The sequence below is a fragment of the Primulina eburnea genome, chromosome 1 (genome assembly GCF_022965805.1).
Source record: "Primulina eburnea isolate SZY01 chromosome 1, ASM2296580v1, whole genome shotgun sequence".
Classification (NCBI taxonomy): domain Eukaryota; kingdom Viridiplantae; phylum Streptophyta; class Magnoliopsida; order Lamiales; family Gesneriaceae; genus Primulina; species Primulina eburnea.
In genome coordinates, this window is record NC_133101.1 from 1,123,788 (window position 1) to 1,142,793 (window position 19,006).

The 19,006-nt window shown below is 37.4% G+C and overlaps 2 protein-coding genes and 1 pseudogene across 8 annotated transcripts; all 3 read right to left on the bottom strand.

Moving 5' to 3' along the window:
• Nucleotides 1-542: 542 nt before the first annotated feature.
• Nucleotides 543-2,365, bottom strand: LOC140809987 (UDP-glycosyltransferase 83A1-like; annotated as a pseudogene).
• A 2,347-nt stretch (nucleotides 2,366-4,712) lies between these two features.
• LOC140835856 (uncharacterized) lies at nucleotides 4,713-11,656 on the bottom strand. Of its 5 annotated transcripts, none has more exons than XM_073201336.1 (10): nucleotides 11,481-11,654; nucleotides 9,109-10,576; nucleotides 8,665-8,747; nucleotides 8,445-8,572; nucleotides 7,972-8,206; nucleotides 6,517-7,838; nucleotides 6,194-6,242; nucleotides 5,876-6,105; nucleotides 5,640-5,747; nucleotides 4,713-5,285 (listed from the first exon to the last, which is right to left on the bottom strand). In XM_073201336.1, the coding sequence occupies exons 2-10, from the start codon at nucleotides 10,514-10,516 to the stop codon at nucleotides 5,054-5,056; spliced, it is 3,795 nt and encodes a 1,264-aa protein (XP_073057437.1). In that variant the 5' UTR covers nucleotides 10,517-10,576; nucleotides 11,481-11,654; the 3' UTR covers nucleotides 4,713-5,053. The 5 variants fall into 5 exon arrangements, with proteins under 5 accessions (XP_073057437.1, XP_073057393.1, XP_073057507.1 ...); XM_073201292.1 differs by having other exon boundaries at nucleotides 6,194-6,245; XM_073201406.1 differs by lacking the exon at nucleotides 11,481-11,654 and having other exon boundaries at nucleotides 6,194-6,245; nucleotides 9,109-10,277; nucleotides 10,387-10,573.
• A 1,193-nt stretch (nucleotides 11,657-12,849) lies between these two features.
• On the bottom strand, nucleotides 12,850-17,988 carry LOC140836200 (ribosome biogenesis protein WDR12 homolog). Of its 3 annotated transcripts, none has more exons than XM_073201752.1 (14): nucleotides 17,718-17,988; nucleotides 17,437-17,537; nucleotides 17,095-17,201; nucleotides 16,903-16,938; nucleotides 16,727-16,812; nucleotides 16,085-16,149; nucleotides 15,870-15,980; nucleotides 15,652-15,777; nucleotides 14,974-15,117; nucleotides 14,287-14,395; nucleotides 14,059-14,195; nucleotides 13,939-13,974; nucleotides 13,761-13,860; nucleotides 12,850-13,220 (listed from the first exon to the last, which is right to left on the bottom strand). In XM_073201752.1, exons 1-13 carry the CDS (start codon nucleotides 17,878-17,880, stop codon nucleotides 13,768-13,770), a joined length of 1,314 nt encoding a protein of 437 aa, XP_073057853.1. In that variant the 5' UTR covers nucleotides 17,881-17,988; the 3' UTR covers nucleotides 12,850-13,220; nucleotides 13,761-13,767. The 3 variants fall into 3 exon arrangements, with proteins under 3 accessions (XP_073057853.1, XP_073057776.1, XP_073057709.1); XM_073201675.1 differs by having other exon boundaries at nucleotides 12,850-13,068; nucleotides 16,085-16,152; XM_073201608.1 differs by having other exon boundaries at nucleotides 16,085-16,152.
• Nucleotides 17,989-19,006: the final 1,018 nt, after the last annotated feature.

Here is a 19,006-nt window from a genome sequence, read left to right on the forward strand (position 1 = left end):
GTGAATTTAGACATTAGTAATTTTCACATGATATCTGAATGAAACAGACAGCTCCGGCCCCCACCTTGTAATGGCGTCCACATGCCGTGTTGTGGCGTGGCAGGGACAGAGTTTTGCAGTAATTGGTGAATGTTTTTGTCCCTTCTTTCATAATGTTTGAACTTTGAATAAAACTAGGTCTTCCTTTGAATCTTGTAGAAAATATCCTATCCAACTCTTCAGTAGCAAATCAAGTTGAGTTCGTACATATATCACAAGCCAGTGCTTGATTTTTATAAACATTTGTAGGTTATTTTAGTGAGCATCAGCTTTTAAATAATTTCGATCCTCTTAAGCTCAACTAGTTGTCACGGATACATATTGTTAAAATATCAACTAACAATTGTGTTGCTTTTCATGAACTCGAGCTTTTGATTTGATACTAGAGCAATGTGATCAAAGATTCAAGAATCGCGGAATGCAGAACCTTGTATATTTTGTTTAGTTGGTCATGGTGGTATTTATTGCCTACTATTCGATTAACTTACATTTGTACACCCTGGATACCAATTTCAAGCATGTGTTCTTTGATTTTTGGCTTATGCATAAAAAATACGTTAAAAGTGAAATTATTTATTGAGACAAGTGGTTTTATTCATCACATATGTCGGTCGAGTTCAAATCTACTGATTTTCTATTTGCTGCAGCGCCTGTTATGTACACAACAGTATGGCCTTAGCAGAAAGAAGCTCACAGAAACAGTTATGATACTCAAGATTACTACTGCGGAAAACAAAAACCACAAAATGATAGGTAAATATTTAACTCTTATCAATTAATCTAACACGAAATACTTTAATCTATGCTAATTTCGTAAACCATAATCTTAATTTTCCTCGATCCATTCAACGAACTTGTTGAAATTCTTTTGGGAGCACCCTCCTTCAGCGACATTAGCTTTCGCCTTAGCTTGGAATTCCAATGCCCTTGCTTTGTATCCTCCACCAGTCAGGAGTTGTTCCACCTTATTCTTGATTTCTTCCTGTTTAATGATTCCATTCTCATCTTTATTAAAACCTAGTCCAACTTTTCAAATATCACAAATGTAGCTCTCATTGAGGAACTGGTTAAGGAACTGTTCTGCAAAGTATGGCCAGCAGAATAAAGGGTCTCCATTGCTCAAACCTTCGATAGTAGAATTCCAACCGCAATGGCTGACGAAGCAGGCGATAGAGGAATGGGATGAGACCTGTTGTTGAGGTGCCCATGTCACCGTATGCCCTCGGCCTTGCACCGTCTCTTTGAAAGCTTTTGATAAGCTTTTTCTGCACCAGCTACTGTATCTTCCCTTACAACCCACAGGAATGGCACATTGGTGAGTTCAAGACTCAAAGAGAGTTCCTCGAACTGAGTTTGATCAAGTACAGTGAAACTTCCGAATGCAACATATATGACAGAATTAGCTGGCTGTTGATCAAGCCATGTCACGCAAGCGGAGTCTTCAGGCCAGAAATAGCCTACAGATTTTCCGAGCCGGTTTCTTGCTAGAAGAGGGCCTACTGGTGAAATATTTGAAACAAGGAGAAGGCCCCTGGCTCCAAATCATGAGATGAGTTGCATATGGGCCAATCTGCCCATTTGACTGCTTGGTTATTTTTCACCAGAACATTGAAAACAATCTTCTGTGTGGTTTGGTCACCAATGCAGGTCCACATGAAGTTCGAAGGATTCATGAGCGGTCTTGTTGGAGAAAGCTCAACCATCTCATTCTTTAAGGGTCTTCCTGCATTGTATGGCATAAATAAGGTTGCACAAGTAACAAAACTGTCAAAAATAAACAAAAGATTAATTTGTGTAGCATTCTTGACAAAGAAAACAGGTAATTTCCCTCGATGAAGATCAACCATCACTGTCTATAACACCATCATCCACCAGCTTTTGGATATTAAACGGCAAGGCCAACACTGCAGCTGCCGCAGGCCAGAAGAATGTTTTTTTTCTCAATCCCAATGCCTCCCCAACCTCAAGCGCCCATCACATTCCCCAATCAGCTAGAACACATGTGATTTTATTGACTTCCGACTCATTTATTTTTTGAATGAGAGCCCCAAGCTCTCCAGGCATGACCCTGGAAATCCCTAGTGTTAATTTCCCCAAGTCATTTCTATCCTCCCACGGCTCTAGCCCATCTGGGATACACATCATATTTATCATTCCTCGTATTTTTTCCGACTCTTGCACGGATTTGACAACCCTCTTGTGATTAACCCCGTGTTCACAAGGTGACTTTGATCCCATTCTTTACCAGCCAAAGCAAAGCCTCCATCGAAGGGATCACATGGCCTTGTGCTGGATAAGGTATAGCAATGACATGTGGACTTCACATTGTTTTCTTGTGCTTCCAAGTCTAAGTTCTCAATAATTTTATAGATGTTTTCCAATCTATAGAAGCATCGTGTAAGAAGTTTTTCGTCGGGGTATATGCTTCAACGGCAATCAAATGTGTCCTATCTGTATTGTCTGCTATCATATCTCTGTCCATTCCTTCTGACGTGTTCGCAGTTGCTTGTGTAAACTAAGTGTTAGTTGCTTAGTTCTTCAGTTCTGTTTCCATTTGCATGTTTGCATTATGCAAGTATGCAAGCTTCGATTTGATTTGTTGATGCCTTACAATGTGCTATGCTAGCTAGGTGACGGAAACTCTCAAGTACAAACTTTGTTAACTTTATGCTGTATTCATCGTTACTTGCAAATATACGAGCCACATAAAATTTATTCATCGTTTCTTGCAGGTAAATGGAAATGGAATCTCTAATTTTGAAGATATCCTCATTTGATTTTAATTTATTACTTTTGAATAAATGGACGATAAAAGTATGTCAATGCATCATAATACTAAATATTAGCCCACATTGTTAAAATAAAAATAAAAATAAAAGGATTAGTCCACATCACTTAATAATCAAATTACCAAACTACTACTAATAACAAATATTTGGCACTATCACTGCCGAGTGTTATTATTTAGTAACCAAAAACCTATATAAGTCATCACTATTATTTGGACTTGAATGAAATGACATAAATCTTTCTTATGAGGATATGAATGAACCCGACCCCACGTAAATCAAAATAATTCATCATCCCAATATTGTAACAATAATTAAAACAAAAACATGCAAGTCCTAATACCATTAATTGCAAAAGTTCATACCAAGCTATATAGATATGTGTGTATTATACATTTTGTCTAAGAAAGACACTGCCTTTGATGCCCACCAACCTCACAAATAGGGATATAAATGATCCAAATCAAGCCGAACAGTATCAGGCTGGAGCTTGGCTCGTTTAAGATTAACTCAAGCTCGAGCTCGAGCTTTTATCATCTGGCTTGAGTTTGGCTCGTTTAAGATTGATAGAGCTCGAGCTCTTTATTCGAGTTTTTATCATTAGGCTAGAATTTGACTTGTCTTGATATTACTAAGCTTGTGAAAAGCTCGAGTTCGACTCGTTAAAAGCTCGTTTATCATGTTAATCAAGCCGGGCTCGAGCTTGGTTTATCAATAGCTCGTTTATCATATTTAACAAGCCTGACTTGAGCTCGGCTCGTTTTCGAGCTCGTAAAACATACAATTGATCTCGAATTTGAGCTTGTTAAAATTAAATATATCTATGAACTAATTTTATATTAGACATAAAAGTTTACTTTTATTAGTACTAATATTTTTATTTGTCAACTCAACAAATGAGTCAAACTCGAGCTTACGAGCCACCTAAACGAGCCGAGTTCGAGCTCGCAAGCCTATTAACGAACATGTTTGCGAGCTCATGAGCCGAATATGCTTAGGCTTGAGCTTGGTTTGATTAAGTTGTCGAGCTCAAAATCGAGCTTGAGCTTGGTTTGATATGATTAACAAACGAACTCAAACAAACTTTTTATCGAGCCGAGCTTCGAATAGCTCGCGAACGATTTAGTTTTTTTACATTCCTACCACAAACAACTATTGTTATGCCAAAATTTGACCAAGATTTTGTTTTTTCTACAATTATGCAGCTGTCAGTGGATACGAATCATTGAAAAGGTACATATAAAAATGGGGAATGTAATATTGTCTGTTTTGCATGAATCTTCCTGTTTGCTGACGTGCCACCAAATCCGATGTTCCTAACCAATGACCGGCAGACAAAATTTAAAAAGGTACATAAGAATCCAACTAAAAATGATCTTTTTGTTACCTTTACACGGACAAATAAAAATGTGTCCGGGTCTTTGTACTGATATTATCCCAAGTTTCGGGGCCCACAGAATCAGTGTCGGGGAACAAAGAAAATAAAAAGGTACCACGATTTTCAAATTGTGTGCAGATATTTAAAATTGGCTCCCATAAAGATCTCATTAATTCATACATGTATAACGGATATTTAAATATCTATCACAAGTGAGTCAATAAATATTAAATAAATCGCCCCCTTCATAAAGTACTTATTTTCAGCTGCAATGTCATATCTAACATGGTCGGATTGCAAGAAACAAGACTGCTTCCCCTTCAAGAATTGCCATTTTTATCGGTAAGATCTATAAATCATAAACATTATGCTTTACCGAGAAGGGGTTTTTTATATATATAAAAAAACAAACCACACACACACACTAGATGCTTGTCCGCATACCTGCTTTTTCTTGATTGCTAGATATCACATTTGCATCGCCCATGGAAAGAGAGAACAAGGGAGGAAAGAACAAAATCTTATATCTAAGATTAGTTGCATGATACATGTATAAATTATAATTGAGTCGGTGACGGAGGTATATCCGTGGAAAACACTAAGTTATTCAATACAAGTCGTCTGATAAATTCAAGAAAGGTAAGCAGCCTGCTTCTAAATCTACCTTAGTAGTTCATGCACATATACAAAGATCAATATACTATATACACCGTTGCTTCTTGAAGATCAGCTACCTAGCTTGCATGATGCTAAATGTGCTCTGCTGTCCACCTACATGGATCAAGAAAAGCACTGATCTGCATAACAGGAATAAGGAACTGGAGGGTTTGGCTTGATGTCTCCAAGATCACAAGGAAAGACAATCTATGCCATCTGGTACTGTTCTAGGCATTGGAAGGGCCATTACATATCTTTGGATGTTTGTTCTTTGTACAATTGATTTGCTAGAAGAAGTAGCTGGATCAGTTGCGCTCGACTGAGCCTTGATGTGCAACTTTGCGAAACGGTTGATTATAGAAATTTTCTCCAATTCTTGGTTTTCCACTTTGATGTCCGCAAATAATGAAGTTTTGTGCAGTCTGCATATCACATGCACAAACATTAGTTTCCCCAGAGAATATTAAAAAATATGGACTACTTAAAGCTACAAGACTATGTAGCTCAAAAAAGAGAATTTTAACTCTGAGCTACAAGTTTAGACTGCACCAAATGAACATTCACACACAACCATTTTTCAGGTGACCAGGGTGTACACATGGTTAGTTTCTTTCAATTAAGTTCATAGACAAAAGATCAGATAGCAATTAGATAACATATAAGGTAACAGTATACACACTCTAGTCTTCAGCTGACAGGTTTCAAAGTCAAGATGACTTAATAACATGTTCATGCCAATCTAAACATAGAAATGTAGGAAAAAAATGGATCCATGCCTTGATAAATCACGACCAAGTTCGTTCATTCGACATATTAAAACTTCCACGACTTTAGTGAAACCATGACCATTTGTTTTCTTTGAAGTCTTTTGCTCGTCAGGTGACCTGAACATGGTTGAACAAGAAAATAAGTGCTGAAGAACTAAACGTCAAGATATTTTTGCCAGCAAAATTTTAGGTCTTCGTGAGGAAAAGGAAACACAAAGGCATAAAAATTGTAGAGAAACTCTTACGCAACATTGGTCTCTGATGATAATTGACCAATCAAGCCGCATGCATCTCCTAATGCTAATCTGGCAGCAGAATATACGACACAATCATAGTTTGAACTTGCATCTGCACAGAGAATAGCTGCAGGCGCAGGTTTAAAGACCTTTTGCATTAGCTGTGTTGTAAATATTAGCCTTCTTTTTGCTGGAACTAACGGGAATGCATCTTCAACAATTTCAACATCGTTTTTCACCTGGTGGTGTTCGAGGAAATGTCATTATGGATGGGTTTTGAATTGTAAAAACATGTTATGCGTTATAAAAATCATTGACTTGTATCACCTCCTCTAGTCTTCGATTTGAAGCTTGTGCCCATTCTAACTCAGCCGTGCTGCTATATTAAAAAGAGAATGTTAGATAATATGCAGAACATTGGTCACTTTCAAATCAATAATTTGTTAATTAGGGAAAGCCAATAAAAAATAGGCTATCATGTGTTATCTAAAACCAAAAAATGCTGCCACAAGCAATTCATTTGCTTCTTTCCTTGGAGAGCTGTGGGCGGGGCGACGCTTGCAACGGGAGCAAAGTTAATTTTGTCTTTAAACAGACATTCAATTAGCAGAAAATGACATCTATTTTTGAATGGCTCAAGATATACATACCTAATATCTTGAAGCCTTGATTGTTCGTGATTTACTTCTTTATGCCATGACACCATGTCAAATGCAACAATTTTACGCTTCTTTGGCATTGAAACCAACAAATTTCGATGAATGACATCTGATGGCAACACAATAGTGGATGATAATTGTTTTCTCGCAATCAAGTTGATATCTGTAGATGGCCACACATAGGTTTCTTGACTAGGGCTGACTGAATTTGCTCTCATCATCAAACTTCTTTCCTGCAAACTTCCAACAGCCATTCCAGTAAGTGGTTTTCCAACATTAAATGCTGTGCTTGGACCACAGACCGGTAACCTCTGCTCATTCTTAAAGGTTTCATAACTCTTATACCAGGTTGGAGCCATTTGCAAACTAATCTGTGAACCATACGTTACACAAGAAGCTTCATTGCTCCCAATGGGTTGCCTATGAGTACCATTTTGGCCAAACGCCTCCATCTGTTGGAAATTTTGATGGTGAGTTGATGATGAAGCTTTGCCTAACAGATGTCCTGGAACCTCTGGTGAGAGGTTCCACCCCTTATTATCCCCGGTAAATGACGCACCAAGCTGCGGTACTAAATTCATGTCACCTTTCGCCGCCTGCTGATAACAAGTGTTGTCATATTTAAGTGGCAAACTCAAACCATTGTCAGTGTCAGGATTAATTGGAGGATGCATTGGGTGCAGCAGGGAGAAATTTTGATTCAAACCAAGACCTCTCATATCTCTATCAGGAACAGCGAGTGTTTGTTTGTTCACATGAGTTGCTTGATTAGAGGTCTGGTGATGTGCGTGAGTCACCAATGGATCGGATACAGCATCTGCTTCTAAGTACTGCTTTCTCAAAATCTCTTGCTTGCCAACACTACAGCTTAGTGGCATTGAGTTGTTTATCTCAATTAACCCGTGGTGGAGGGAACTCTGTTTTTCCAACTGCTGTTCATAATCTTCAGATGATGGTAACGAATCTTGCTTGTTGTTTTCATGTTCAAAAGAACTTTGGTTGGGCTGATCATTTAGAATCTCTGAGCTGTTCTCTTGACTGCTAGACACTGAATCAAGGAGCCGAAACAAACTAGAGGAGTAGTATGATGTTTTTGGAGTAGATGTCACAAAACTTTGAGAGATTGGGACATTGTCCAAAAGAGGGAATTCAGGGTCATCCGAACGAGCGATTTTCACATGGGAATATTCTTGCGCATCAGCAGCACTTAAAGTTGGAAAATTAGTAGCCATGTTACTTCGTAATGGTGGTGTTGGATTTAGATTTTTTACATTATCCTTCGCAGTACGTACTGAAGATGCAGTCGAGTTCCCCTGCAGATAGGAGATTAACATCGTTTATAAGAACACATAAAGCATTACGGTCATATGTTAAGAAATCAATTAGAAATATGTGTTCACATCTCGGTGGACCATTGAGATTCGCATAACTAGTAGTTAAACCCACCATTGACAAAGATGGGAAAAATGAGTATGGCTGAGGATTCCAGGTAACTGTGGGGCAGGGTCTAAAGTCAGAGTCTAGTGAAACAGGAGACGTGTTGCACGGTATAGAAAAAGTTGCAGCAGAAGTTTCAGTTAATGACAATTCATTGGGATTTGAGACTTTCGAGTTCAAATGTACTCCAGGTGTGTGATAATCTGATATGTCGTCCTTATTAAGTAGGCCAGGCATATTTTCACTGCAGTAAAGAAATCACAAGATTACAATGAAATATCATAAAATGTATATCAGAAGAAAGAAAGATGACAGTAAGAACAGACATGTCCACCAGGAACATCTAACTAAAAATTATATATAATTAAAAACAGGAGTTATACTTTCAAGGAGATATACTTTGTCATGTTACGTTCTCAGATATTTTCCACCATAACAAGCATAAAAAACGCAAAAAATTCTAACATCTTGAAGACACACACCCCTGAGCAGCTGCGCTTTGACTGTAAAAACCCGGAGAACTTAGGAAAGCTGATAAGGGCTCAACATCGTGTCCAGGAACCATCTTCTCTGATTCTGTTGAATACCTGGGAATGTTGACCTGGGTCACCTACAACAAGTGAATAATAGAATTACAAAATACCATTCAGGAAATAAATCCCCGACAGAACGGTGCTTGATGAACCAAATTTCCATTATTACATCATCAAATGGCTTTTGAACACTGCCAGACACGGGATATGATACACTCCCATCAAGCCAGGAAGTGCCTCTCAAATCCTGACCTGCAAGATATTAAGACCTCTCATTAGGCTTCTTCTTTGACACTGCTATCTTGCCTCTCACAGAATGTCTTCATTTAAAGCATAAACAACTTATGGTCATGAAAAGGGTGGGTAGATTTACGAATTTTTTATATGATTTCTATTCTTATATTTGCCACAAAATAATTAAAGCATCACATGGTTTCTTGATAATTAACCATGTAAGGATCCAAAGTTCCAAACCTCAGCCAATACTCTCACCAGCATCACATGGTTTCTTGATAATTAACCACGTAAGGATCCAAAGTTCCAAACCTCAGCCAATACTCTCGCTAGGAGTCACCACCTATAAACCAATGAATGACGATATGGTACATATTACCTGAGAAATCATTGTTGGCCTGGTTGTCTTTAGCGTGCAACAGAATGTAGGACTGATGTTCATCACTTGTCGTGTGCTCCTTGTGTTGACCAGGCCCAATATTTGATAAAGGTAAAGATGTTTGGATCACACGACTCACTCCAGTCAGACGCTTCAGCTGAGAGCTATAATCAGCCAACTGGCTTGTATATGTAGAAGAGATCTGATTGGAAGTATGCGAAGACTCACAGTGAAATTCCTCTTGCTGTCTGAGATGTTGGTGATCTGACTGCTGATAACCAATGTCACTGCAGTTCCTATGAAAATTCTGATTCAAGTTTTCCGGTTTAAATCTAGGAGAGATGACATTTGGTGAGTTTGCATCAACCCAATTATTATGCTGCTTGTCACTATCAAAGAAATTTGTTGGTTGATTATCAACTGATGGTCCAGGATTCTGGAAACTCAATGCGCTCCACTCTTCTTGCATGCCAGTATCATTGCTTGAAGTTTCAGCCACAGCAGACTGCATCAGAGCACTCCAGCTACCGCTCTGAGTAGAAGACAATGCATCGATATAAGAAGTGTTCTCCACAGTAAAGTCTCCAGTGCCTAAATTGCTACTTCTGCGGAATGAAGATTCCCAGCTGTGGTCATCGGCATTGTACAAGATCTTCTGTTCCAAAGGATCTAAAGAAGACTGGCCAAGATTTGAACCTTTTCTGGTAGAAAGTATAGGCCAACCAGCATCTTCACACCTCCCCTCAGTTTCCAGAGTCAATGCATTGCTTGGTGTTGTATTTCCTTGCTCGGGATAGCTACCAGCTAAATCTCCTCCATTAATACTCTGAACAGGAATTTGCTGAAACAAATTCTTTTCTTGAAAATATTGATTGGGTGATAATGACCCATCTGGCGCACTGATCTGATCGGAGGAGAAATCACATTGTTGGCTCATAAATGCATTGCCGAAGGTTGACGGGTGTAAGGCAGGCATTTCTAATGAGATATTATTGTTTTTGGACAATGGATTGGTCGTTGAATCCTGAAGGTAAGGATAGTTATTTAAATTTTTGTCAGAATTTGTAGCAGGAGCTCCATATAAATACATGTCCAACTGTGGCTCAGACATGTCCACATGGCCTACACCAAGATTCTGACTTTGCGAAAGAACCAATCCATTAGGTGATCTTGCAAAAACACCAGAACCATCATGTTGAATCATTCGCATGTTACCAACCATAAACATTTGTGACGAATCAAGAATAGGTGTCCCATTGGCAGTGGCTGGAAACTTACCACCTGAAGCTAGTTTTAATGGTGACTGCGGATTTATATAATTCTGGTATCTTGCATCACCCAACTCCTGAAGCTGTCCCCTCCTCTGCAGTTCCTGCAGCTGTTTCAACATAATTTGCCGCTGAAACATCTTACATTACTATACCTCGACTACTGTGTCAAAGGAGGACAATACAGCGAATTACTGCAGCTGCTCAAGATTAAGATGTCAGTACACGGCAAGAAACTTTTACAATTTAAATAGCAGTGTAAAATACTGCAGACAAAAAAGAAGTTGACCTAGCTGCACGGCATTTAACAAGCAATACGGATCTAATTAATTGACTGAAATCCATCTATATATTTTTTAAGTCGATTTCAACAACTACATCAGTCCTCTCACGTCTGAAAATATTTCCCTCATTAACAGAATTATAATCAACAAAGGTAGCAAATAGCTAACAATGTTCTGTCTAGTTTCTTAAGTTTCTGCAATACAAAGGTGAATCTTGAAATTAGGTAATAATCAATTGCTGGAACTGAAAATAGCAGAACAAAAAGAAAAAGGGAAAAGAATGAGAAGGTGGGCTGAAAATTTGATTAGTAACTACTAAAACAATCCCCATTAACAAATAGCAACCAAGTTAGAGATCATATAAATGCACCAAAATTGCCGTGGAGATAATTTCAACTGAACCCAGTGAAAATCTTTCTCAAAATCTAAAAAAATGAACATGCACAAACAAGAATTTAGGGTCAAATCCAAGATGCCACCAACCAAACATGACAAAAGGGGGAAAACTCTGAATGACTCTTGCATGTCGACAAACTGGCCTCAAATTCCACAAAACAGAAAAGACAGAAAAAACCCTCAATTGAATTCACTTCAACCCCACGTCCACCAAACCAAAAGACGAATCACGGATAATCTCAGCTGAAAGTACACAAAGTGAAACTCAAACATTGCATAAAACTGTAAAAGCTTCAGTCTTGAGTCTTGACCCCATTTTCAGACAAGAAAAGCAGCAAATTCAAGTATAAGTGTCTAGTGATCTTCTTCAAAGAATGAAGACTGGTTGATCCAGTGCTGGTGTAAACACTTTCTTGAAACTTACACTGTAATGTGCCGTAATTCGCTAAATGAAGATCATACATGTCAATTCACTTCCCCCGATCAAATTGGTTCTACTTTTTTTTCTTCCTCTGTACAGCGCGTATTTATAGGTCCCTCCCTGAGAGATCTCTCTAAGCAGTGAAAAGGGTCCTTTTTCTCACACAAGTTTCCCAGATACAACTGGAGCAAAATAAGGAATGGGAAAATTTCCTTTAGCCTCGGATCCATACCTGAGGCTAAAGGCTTGGATTTTCGGAGCCGGGTTGTACGTTAAAATTGAGGTGAAATTTCAAGCGTTGATTTAGATATTTATCATTTTGGACGGCGGAGATTGAGAATAGATGCTTAATCCCTGCGCTGGGGTGTGGACAATTCTTTTCAAGCGTCGTTTTTCTTGAAAGAATAATGAAAATAAAACTTTATAAATTTTTTTCGTTTCTAAATTTAATTATTTTTTATTTTATTAATGGCTAAAAAAATATTTTGTAAATAAGTTATATCTTTATTAAAATTTACACGAATCATATGGCAAGAAGAATGACATTGTTTTTTAAACCGATCCAAATGGGCTATTATTGAGTCACTAAATGCCGTGACTAAATTCTCTATCGCCCCTTTGTTTGATTTTGATTTTGATCAATATTACTGATTGAGACGTATGCTTCAATTTCGCATGTTAGCATAGTAAATAAGATTGCTGGGTTGACCCACAAGCCCAAAATCAAAGCGGAACCGGATATGAAACTAAATAAACAAAGAGGTTGGAAAAAAAACATACTAACAATAAATCTCACATGTATTTCATATAAAATTCAAGCAAAACATTTTGACATATGTGAATATTTTTATTTTATGAGGTAAAATTAATAAACATTTCAAAACATGTGCTAAGAGGCCTTCTGGTAAACTTCATGGTCATTTTAAAGTTCACCTGCTCTAATAAACTTTTCGAGCCTTGAATGTGATGAAATACATTTGTTTCTTCGAGTCGGCCTAAGAATCGGAATACCAAACTTTCACGATTAATGGCCATCTTAGTAAACCTAAACAGTCAGAGTGGCCTTCGGAAAGCTTCTTTCCCCTTTTTCCTTAAATGTCACTGGACTTCAAAAGTTCCATTATTTATTACAATCAGATCGACCCAAAATTCATCACACGTTCCCATATATGATATTCGTCTTGCACACAACATGACGAGACTGTCTGTTCACGTGAAACTACACTTCTATACGTTTAAACTAAAAACGTACAACGTTACAAATTACTGCGTGGTTCTTGGTTTCCTCTCTAGTGATGGTTTTGGTCATCTCTATTAGGCATGCTATAAATGGTAATTTATCGATCCAAGTTATTTATAAAGGATAATAATATTATGCGAACAATACTTAATCCTTTCAGACAAATAGTAACAAATACTCACGTGGAGTCGCTAAATATTACATGCATCGAATTGTTGTTTAATTCCAACCCACACAATCCCGATCAGTTAGTCTTACGATATAGTTCCAAATTTTGTCTCCTTGTTTACAAACTTGTTTCATCAACTGTTCAGTCCGTCCTCCATTTTAGTAGCCAGAAAAATGTCTTCCCTAAGTATAAGGTTCGTGTATCAGATTCCCAACTTTGCGAGGTGTTTTTCGAGCATAAAAAGTATGTGTCACCATTATTTCTAGCATTACTTCAGATGAATCTTTGTTCGAGACTAATCACCGGCCACGATGTAAAAAAAGCTATCTCGAGCCTGACGAACAAGAGAAAATTGGTTAGTTGTACTCTACAAAGATTTCCGAAAATTCAAACCAGACAATAAATCATAGGGAAATATGTAGTAGCTTCTAAAAGAATTTGTTTCCTAATTAGCCCCAGAGGGATGGGATACAGTACATGGTTTGTAACAATAACCAAATCAACAAACAAACGAGTACCCAATGACTAGCTTGGTTGACCCAGAATGGGTGGGAATCATTTCAGTTACGGTCTTAAAGGTACGTATAAGATATTTAGAGTGATGCAGCTCAGTGACTCGTACCATGGAACCGTTTGTGAAGTTAAAACTATCTGCTACGTAGTTTTTCTATTCCCTCCCTTTTCTATATTTTAATGTCACCGAGGAGAGGAATGGCTCTCTCAAAAATAGGGTAAAAAGAATTTAAGTCAACGTACCCAATGGATTGTTTAATAAAAACATATAGAAAGTTCTCGTCTGAATTCGGTAAATTGAGATGATCCACACCTGAAATTTAAGTCAACTAGCCAATGTTGGGAACAAGCAAGAGCATACCTATATATCACTGGACTGATATTCCAGAAGATATGCAAAGTTTTGAGTCAGCACCACCACTTATTACAGCATCATTTTTCCACCAGTCAGCACAAAACACCTACATTAACAATGCATTTATTTTACCAACTATAACATTAGGTGAAAATTCAAAAATCAAGCCTCAAATTTGGATTACCTTGTCCTTGTGAGAGTCGATCACAGCCAATGGCCACTGCAGAAGACCGCATAATTCAGAAACCATAGAAAATACTTGCATGCATAATTTAAATTCAAAGAAACTGAAGTTACTATATACCGCAGTCCTGAGATCCCATAGCATCACTTTTCCATCATATGATGCAGAAACCAAGTGAAACAATGATTTCTCGTGCCATTTACATGATGATATCCAAGAATTATGTGATGAGAATTGGAAGATAGGTGACAAAGTTCCTACAGAAGACATTCAAATGACACAAACAATATATTGATGGTTAGAGTCGCACCCTAGTCGCAGCAGATGCGCACCAATTTAAAGACAGACCTGGCTTTCGAGGATCCCATATTCTAAGAATAGGGTCAGAACCTCCAGCTGCAATGAGGGTAGAACCTTCACCTCCAATATCAAGACAGTTGATAACCTTCCCACAGGACTGAGAGAAGGGAAGAGTGAAGACAATGTCCATATATATCAATTATCACTCACAATGATTCCGTTTGCAAACAGTTGAATCAGTAACTTATCAAAGTATTATAGCAATGCACAAGTACATATATCTATAGCGTCCCTCATCCCTTTGAGCATGAGGATCTTGCTGAGATAAAATGAGATATCCCAACAACTTTATATCAAACTTGCATAAATGAGAGCGACCAGATTTCAAGATGACCAAAAAACTTTTTTCTTTAGCTGAAGGGAGAGACCACGTTTCCAGGGGCTTATAGGTTTGGGGAACAAATTAAGGCACTGATGATCCAATAGTTATAGGCAATTTTTCCAAAATAATTTAATTGATCACTGGCACATAACAAAATAGATAAAAGGTTACGATATGAAAATATGCCCTCGTGAGAAGTTGAGAGAATTACAAGCACGGAGATTGAATTGTCTACAATTAATTGAAAGGAAGGAAAAAAACAAGAAAGTACGGGTATTATAATACATGGGTACCTACCATGCATATAGAAAAACTTCATTTTTCTTACAGATTGAGTACCTGCATTCACTTACCATGCTCAAATTGTCTTTGCCTGTCTCAACATCCCATCTTCTAATAGAATGATCCCAAGACGCCGAATAAACTGTTTCATGTTGTGGCCAGACCACAGAAGACACACACTGTGTGTGCCCCACAAGTGTTGATAAAGCCTCTCCCTGTCAACCAACAAAAAACATCTACATCAAATACAGGAATCTGCGGCAAACGGAAGGAAAAAATGAAAGTTTATAAGCTTGACTACATTAATAAAAAACCCATAAATTGAACGATTTAATACACACAAAAATCCAAATTTTCTCATGATTTTTTTATAAAAATACTGGATTTCTTTAATATATAAGGAGAACAGACAACAGACTTGCAGGTGCATGAAGAGTCGGACTTGGATATTGTCCAACTAATACATTCATAATTTCTACTAAATTTAGTTCTGCTCATGTCATTCAAAGACTGCTACATTTTACAGATATCAAGCTTGAATCTCCAGCTATTTCTGTAGTTGAACCAAAATCGAATTTTGTAAGAGAGCAGAAACTTCACATTTTATTAACTCCTCTCATGATAATCACAACTTCATAGTTATCTGGTCACAGACAGATCATTTAATGTCAGCAACTTCAGAAAATTTTCAGAATCATCAACCCTATGAATCTTACAATGCAACTCTATTACTGATGAAGAAATGGTACCTCAGATTGAAGTTCCTCATCTTCAGTATTCTTTTTCCTCTTCTTCAATGAAACCATATTACCTTCAATTTGAGAAGCATTTGCGTTCCACAAGTTAATTGTACAATCCCAAGAACCTGAACACACCTAAAACATTAAATAGGAAAAGAATGAGGAAGATGGCATTTTAGCACAAGCACAAAATTGTTATAAATGACATCAAGAGCAAACACATATACCATTTCACCAGAAGGCTTGGCTGCAATGCTCTGAACAGCAGCAGTATGACCACGCAATATTTTAAATGCTCTAACATTCTTTGGTTTATCTAGGGAATCCTCCAAGACAAACTTTAACACAGAAAATCGTCAAAACATGCACTAATTAATATACACAAACTAATTCCCCCTGAGCAGGAAGTAGAAAAACCACCAAGGAAACTTTCAGCAAGTACCTTCCACAATCTTAAGGCCTTATCTTTAGAAGCTGTGGCAACAATTTGATCGCCAATGTTCTCGGCTGCTGAGAAGAAACACAAAGAATAATAAAAATAAAGTATATTAAGGATGTTATCAAATAGCTAGGTTCCAGACATTGTGTAAATTAAACTGTATCTGCATACATACATCACAGACAACAAATATTAATTTTAGACATCATCCCCCATGAGAGAACGGCTGCCATGCAAAATACTTGCAATTGCATAAATCACTATTCACATATAATTTTATATTTTTATAAACTGGTGGTAAAATTATGAGCCAATCAAATGGAGCCACCACATCGCAAGACAATCTTAGGACCCAAATTAATTAGCAAGAGAAAGCAAATCCAAAACACATGTTACAAGGCTAAAGTTTCATTTCAAAGCAGCGTGTTTGTGTTTTCTCCATCCCCTAGACACACAAACTATATAGCTACATGTGGCTTTGTCCTCAATTCGAAGATCATGGACAACTAGATAGGGGCTAAAAAACAAAACTGGAGTAACTAAAAGAATATTCCTAAGAGCAAATAAATCAGTAATATTAGGATGTAAATAAATTATTCACTCAGAAACTTATGCCTCATGCAGATAAGGTTTCCCCTCTCTTACCTTTTGGTTTCAAAATACAAACTGAAGTAACAGGACCAGAATGCCCAGCCAGTACATGTGTACAAATTCCACCAGTTCTCCATATCCTAAAAGGCATAAAACAATTATTTCTTTGTAAGTTCAACTCGATATAAAAGGTAAACAAAGCTAACCCGATTACAGCTTCATGGAGTTACCTTCCAAAACCATCATAGCATCCAGTCAAAATATAACTGTCATATAACAGGGGTTTGAGTGATAGGACAAAGATACTTGAAGGGGGAAATAACAATTCACCCATAAACAAAAACCAGTATACACAGGAGAAAGGGGAAAAAACAATTCCATCAGCACATGGCCTGACCACTACTAAAATTTTGTACACTTACCCGTAGCTGGAACCATCAACTGAACTAACCCAATCATCATGCAAACAAGGTTCTTCCTCTCTTTTTGGAACTATGGCTTTAATGTATTCGATTTCAAGAATTTTTTCCTGATTAAGATACAAATAGCAGATAAAAATCAGAGGGGCGAGAGTGATTTAAGAAAGATAGAGAAGCAAAATACGAAGACGGCATCAAAGTATAACAAAAAAGAATGCTGCTTGTATCATTTTACATATCGTTCATCTTCGCCGCATAGGTATTTTAAAGTAACTTGAACAGAAAAAATGACGTTTATTACAATATAATCAATCACCACTACCAGAGCATGGTCTAAATACTTACGGCTGAAATGCCTTTGGCAAGGAGAAACTCTTCTAGGGACATACGAACCAACTCCCCATCGATGAGAAAATCAAATGGCTCTGCTTCCCAGTCCACATTTCCTGATGAAAATCCAGACAACCCGATATCATAAATAACAGTAACCAACACCACACTCCCATACCGGTAACAGAAGTGGACACAAATTTCAATTTAGAAACCTCATATGTTCACTAACTGTATCCGCTGCATAATTCCATCGAAACAAAAGAAAGAAAAAGGCAGCTTAGCAAATAGATTACCAGCTTGAAGGAGATTGTTCAACAGAGCTGACAGGCCAAAGCGCGCGAGGTTTGCAGGAATGGAGATGGAAGCTGGAGGTACTTTATATGGTGGCTTCAACTTCGTTAAGAAGCGGACTTGCACCTGTCTTGATGACTTTGATTCTCCACCATCTATATCCATTTTCCCGCTGCGCGCAAGTGTGAAGAGGAAGAAGGAAGACACCGTGGGATCTGAGTTTCTGGCGGATTAGGGTTTAAGTAAACTCTTTCGTTACCGGAACAACAATCACGCACGTGAAAAATAATTTATATTATCTAAACTATACAATAGTGAATAAATATTTTTTTTTATAAAAACTTAGATTTTAAAAATAATTAAATGCTTTGTTAAGCATAATTACTAACTCAAAAATTTAAAAATAATAATTAGTTATATTAAAAATATGTGAATAAATAAATAAAATTTCAATTCCAAAGCTGCTTATGTACAAGACAAAAACTTGTGTGAGACGGTCTCACGGGTCGTATTTATGAGACGGATATCTTATTTGGGTTATCCATTAAAAATTATAAGTTTTAATGCTAAGAGTATTACCTTTTAGAGTGGGTCTCATGTGAGACCGTCTCACGGATACTGATATGTGAGATGTGTCAACACTACCCATATTTACAATAAAAAGTAATACTTTTAGCATAAAAAATTATAATTTTTCATGAATAACCCAAATAAGAGATCGTCTCTCAAATTCGACCCGTGAGACCGTCTCATACAAGTTTTTGCCTACTTTTTATTGTGAATATGGGTAGGGTTAACCCGTCTCATAGATTAAGATCCGTGAGACGGTCTCACGTGAGACTCACTCTATGTATAAAGAGACTAGGTCTTTTCTGATATTGTCTCACGAATCTTTATCTGTTAGACGGGTCAATCTTACCGATATTCACAATAAAAAGTAATACTCTTAACATAAAAAATAATATTTCCCATGGATGACCTAAATAAGAGATCTTTTTCACAAAATACGATCCGTGAACCGTTTCACATAAGTTTTTGCCTTGTAAAGATGCATAGACCATGACCATATTCGGATCTAAGTCCTCCAAGACTAGTTTAGCAAAAAACCCAAATCGATGGACTACCAACCAAAAAAACAAACAAACTCGATGTCGGTTTAGTTCCAAGACTGGAATCGTAGGTGATTCCATCAAATGAGAAATTTAAATTGAAAAGATTTTAATTTTCAGGAGGAAAAAAAAAAAGAAACAGAGCTTTTGTGGAGCCTTGGAGAAGTTATTTCCTCATAAAC

Bases quoted from the DNA above. Each gene is read 5' to 3' on its own strand.
- LOC140835856 (XM_073201292.1), bottom strand. From the start codon at position 10,516: ATGTTTCAGCGGCAAATTATGTTGAAACAGCTGCAGGAACTGCAGAGG. The intron at 8,573-8,664 runs GTAATAATGGAA...CACTTGTTGTAG, and splicing joins TTCAAAAGCCATTTGATGAT to GTGACCCAGGTCAACATTCC. The intron at 5,748-5,875 runs GTAAGAGTTTCT...AACCATGTTCAG, and splicing joins TCATCAGAGACCAATGTTGC to GTCACCTGACGAGCAAAAGA.
- LOC140836200 (XM_073201675.1), bottom strand. From the start codon at position 17,880: ATGGATATAGATGGTGGAGAATCAAAGTCATCAAGACAGGTGCAAGTC. The intron at 17,538-17,717 runs GTAATCTATTTG...GATTTTCATCAG, and splicing joins GAACAATCTCCTTCAAGCTG to GAAATGTGGACTGGGAAGCA. The intron at 16,813-16,902 runs GTAACTCCATGA...TATGCCTTTTAG, and splicing joins TGCTATGATGGTTTTGGAAG to GATATGGAGAACTGGTGGAA.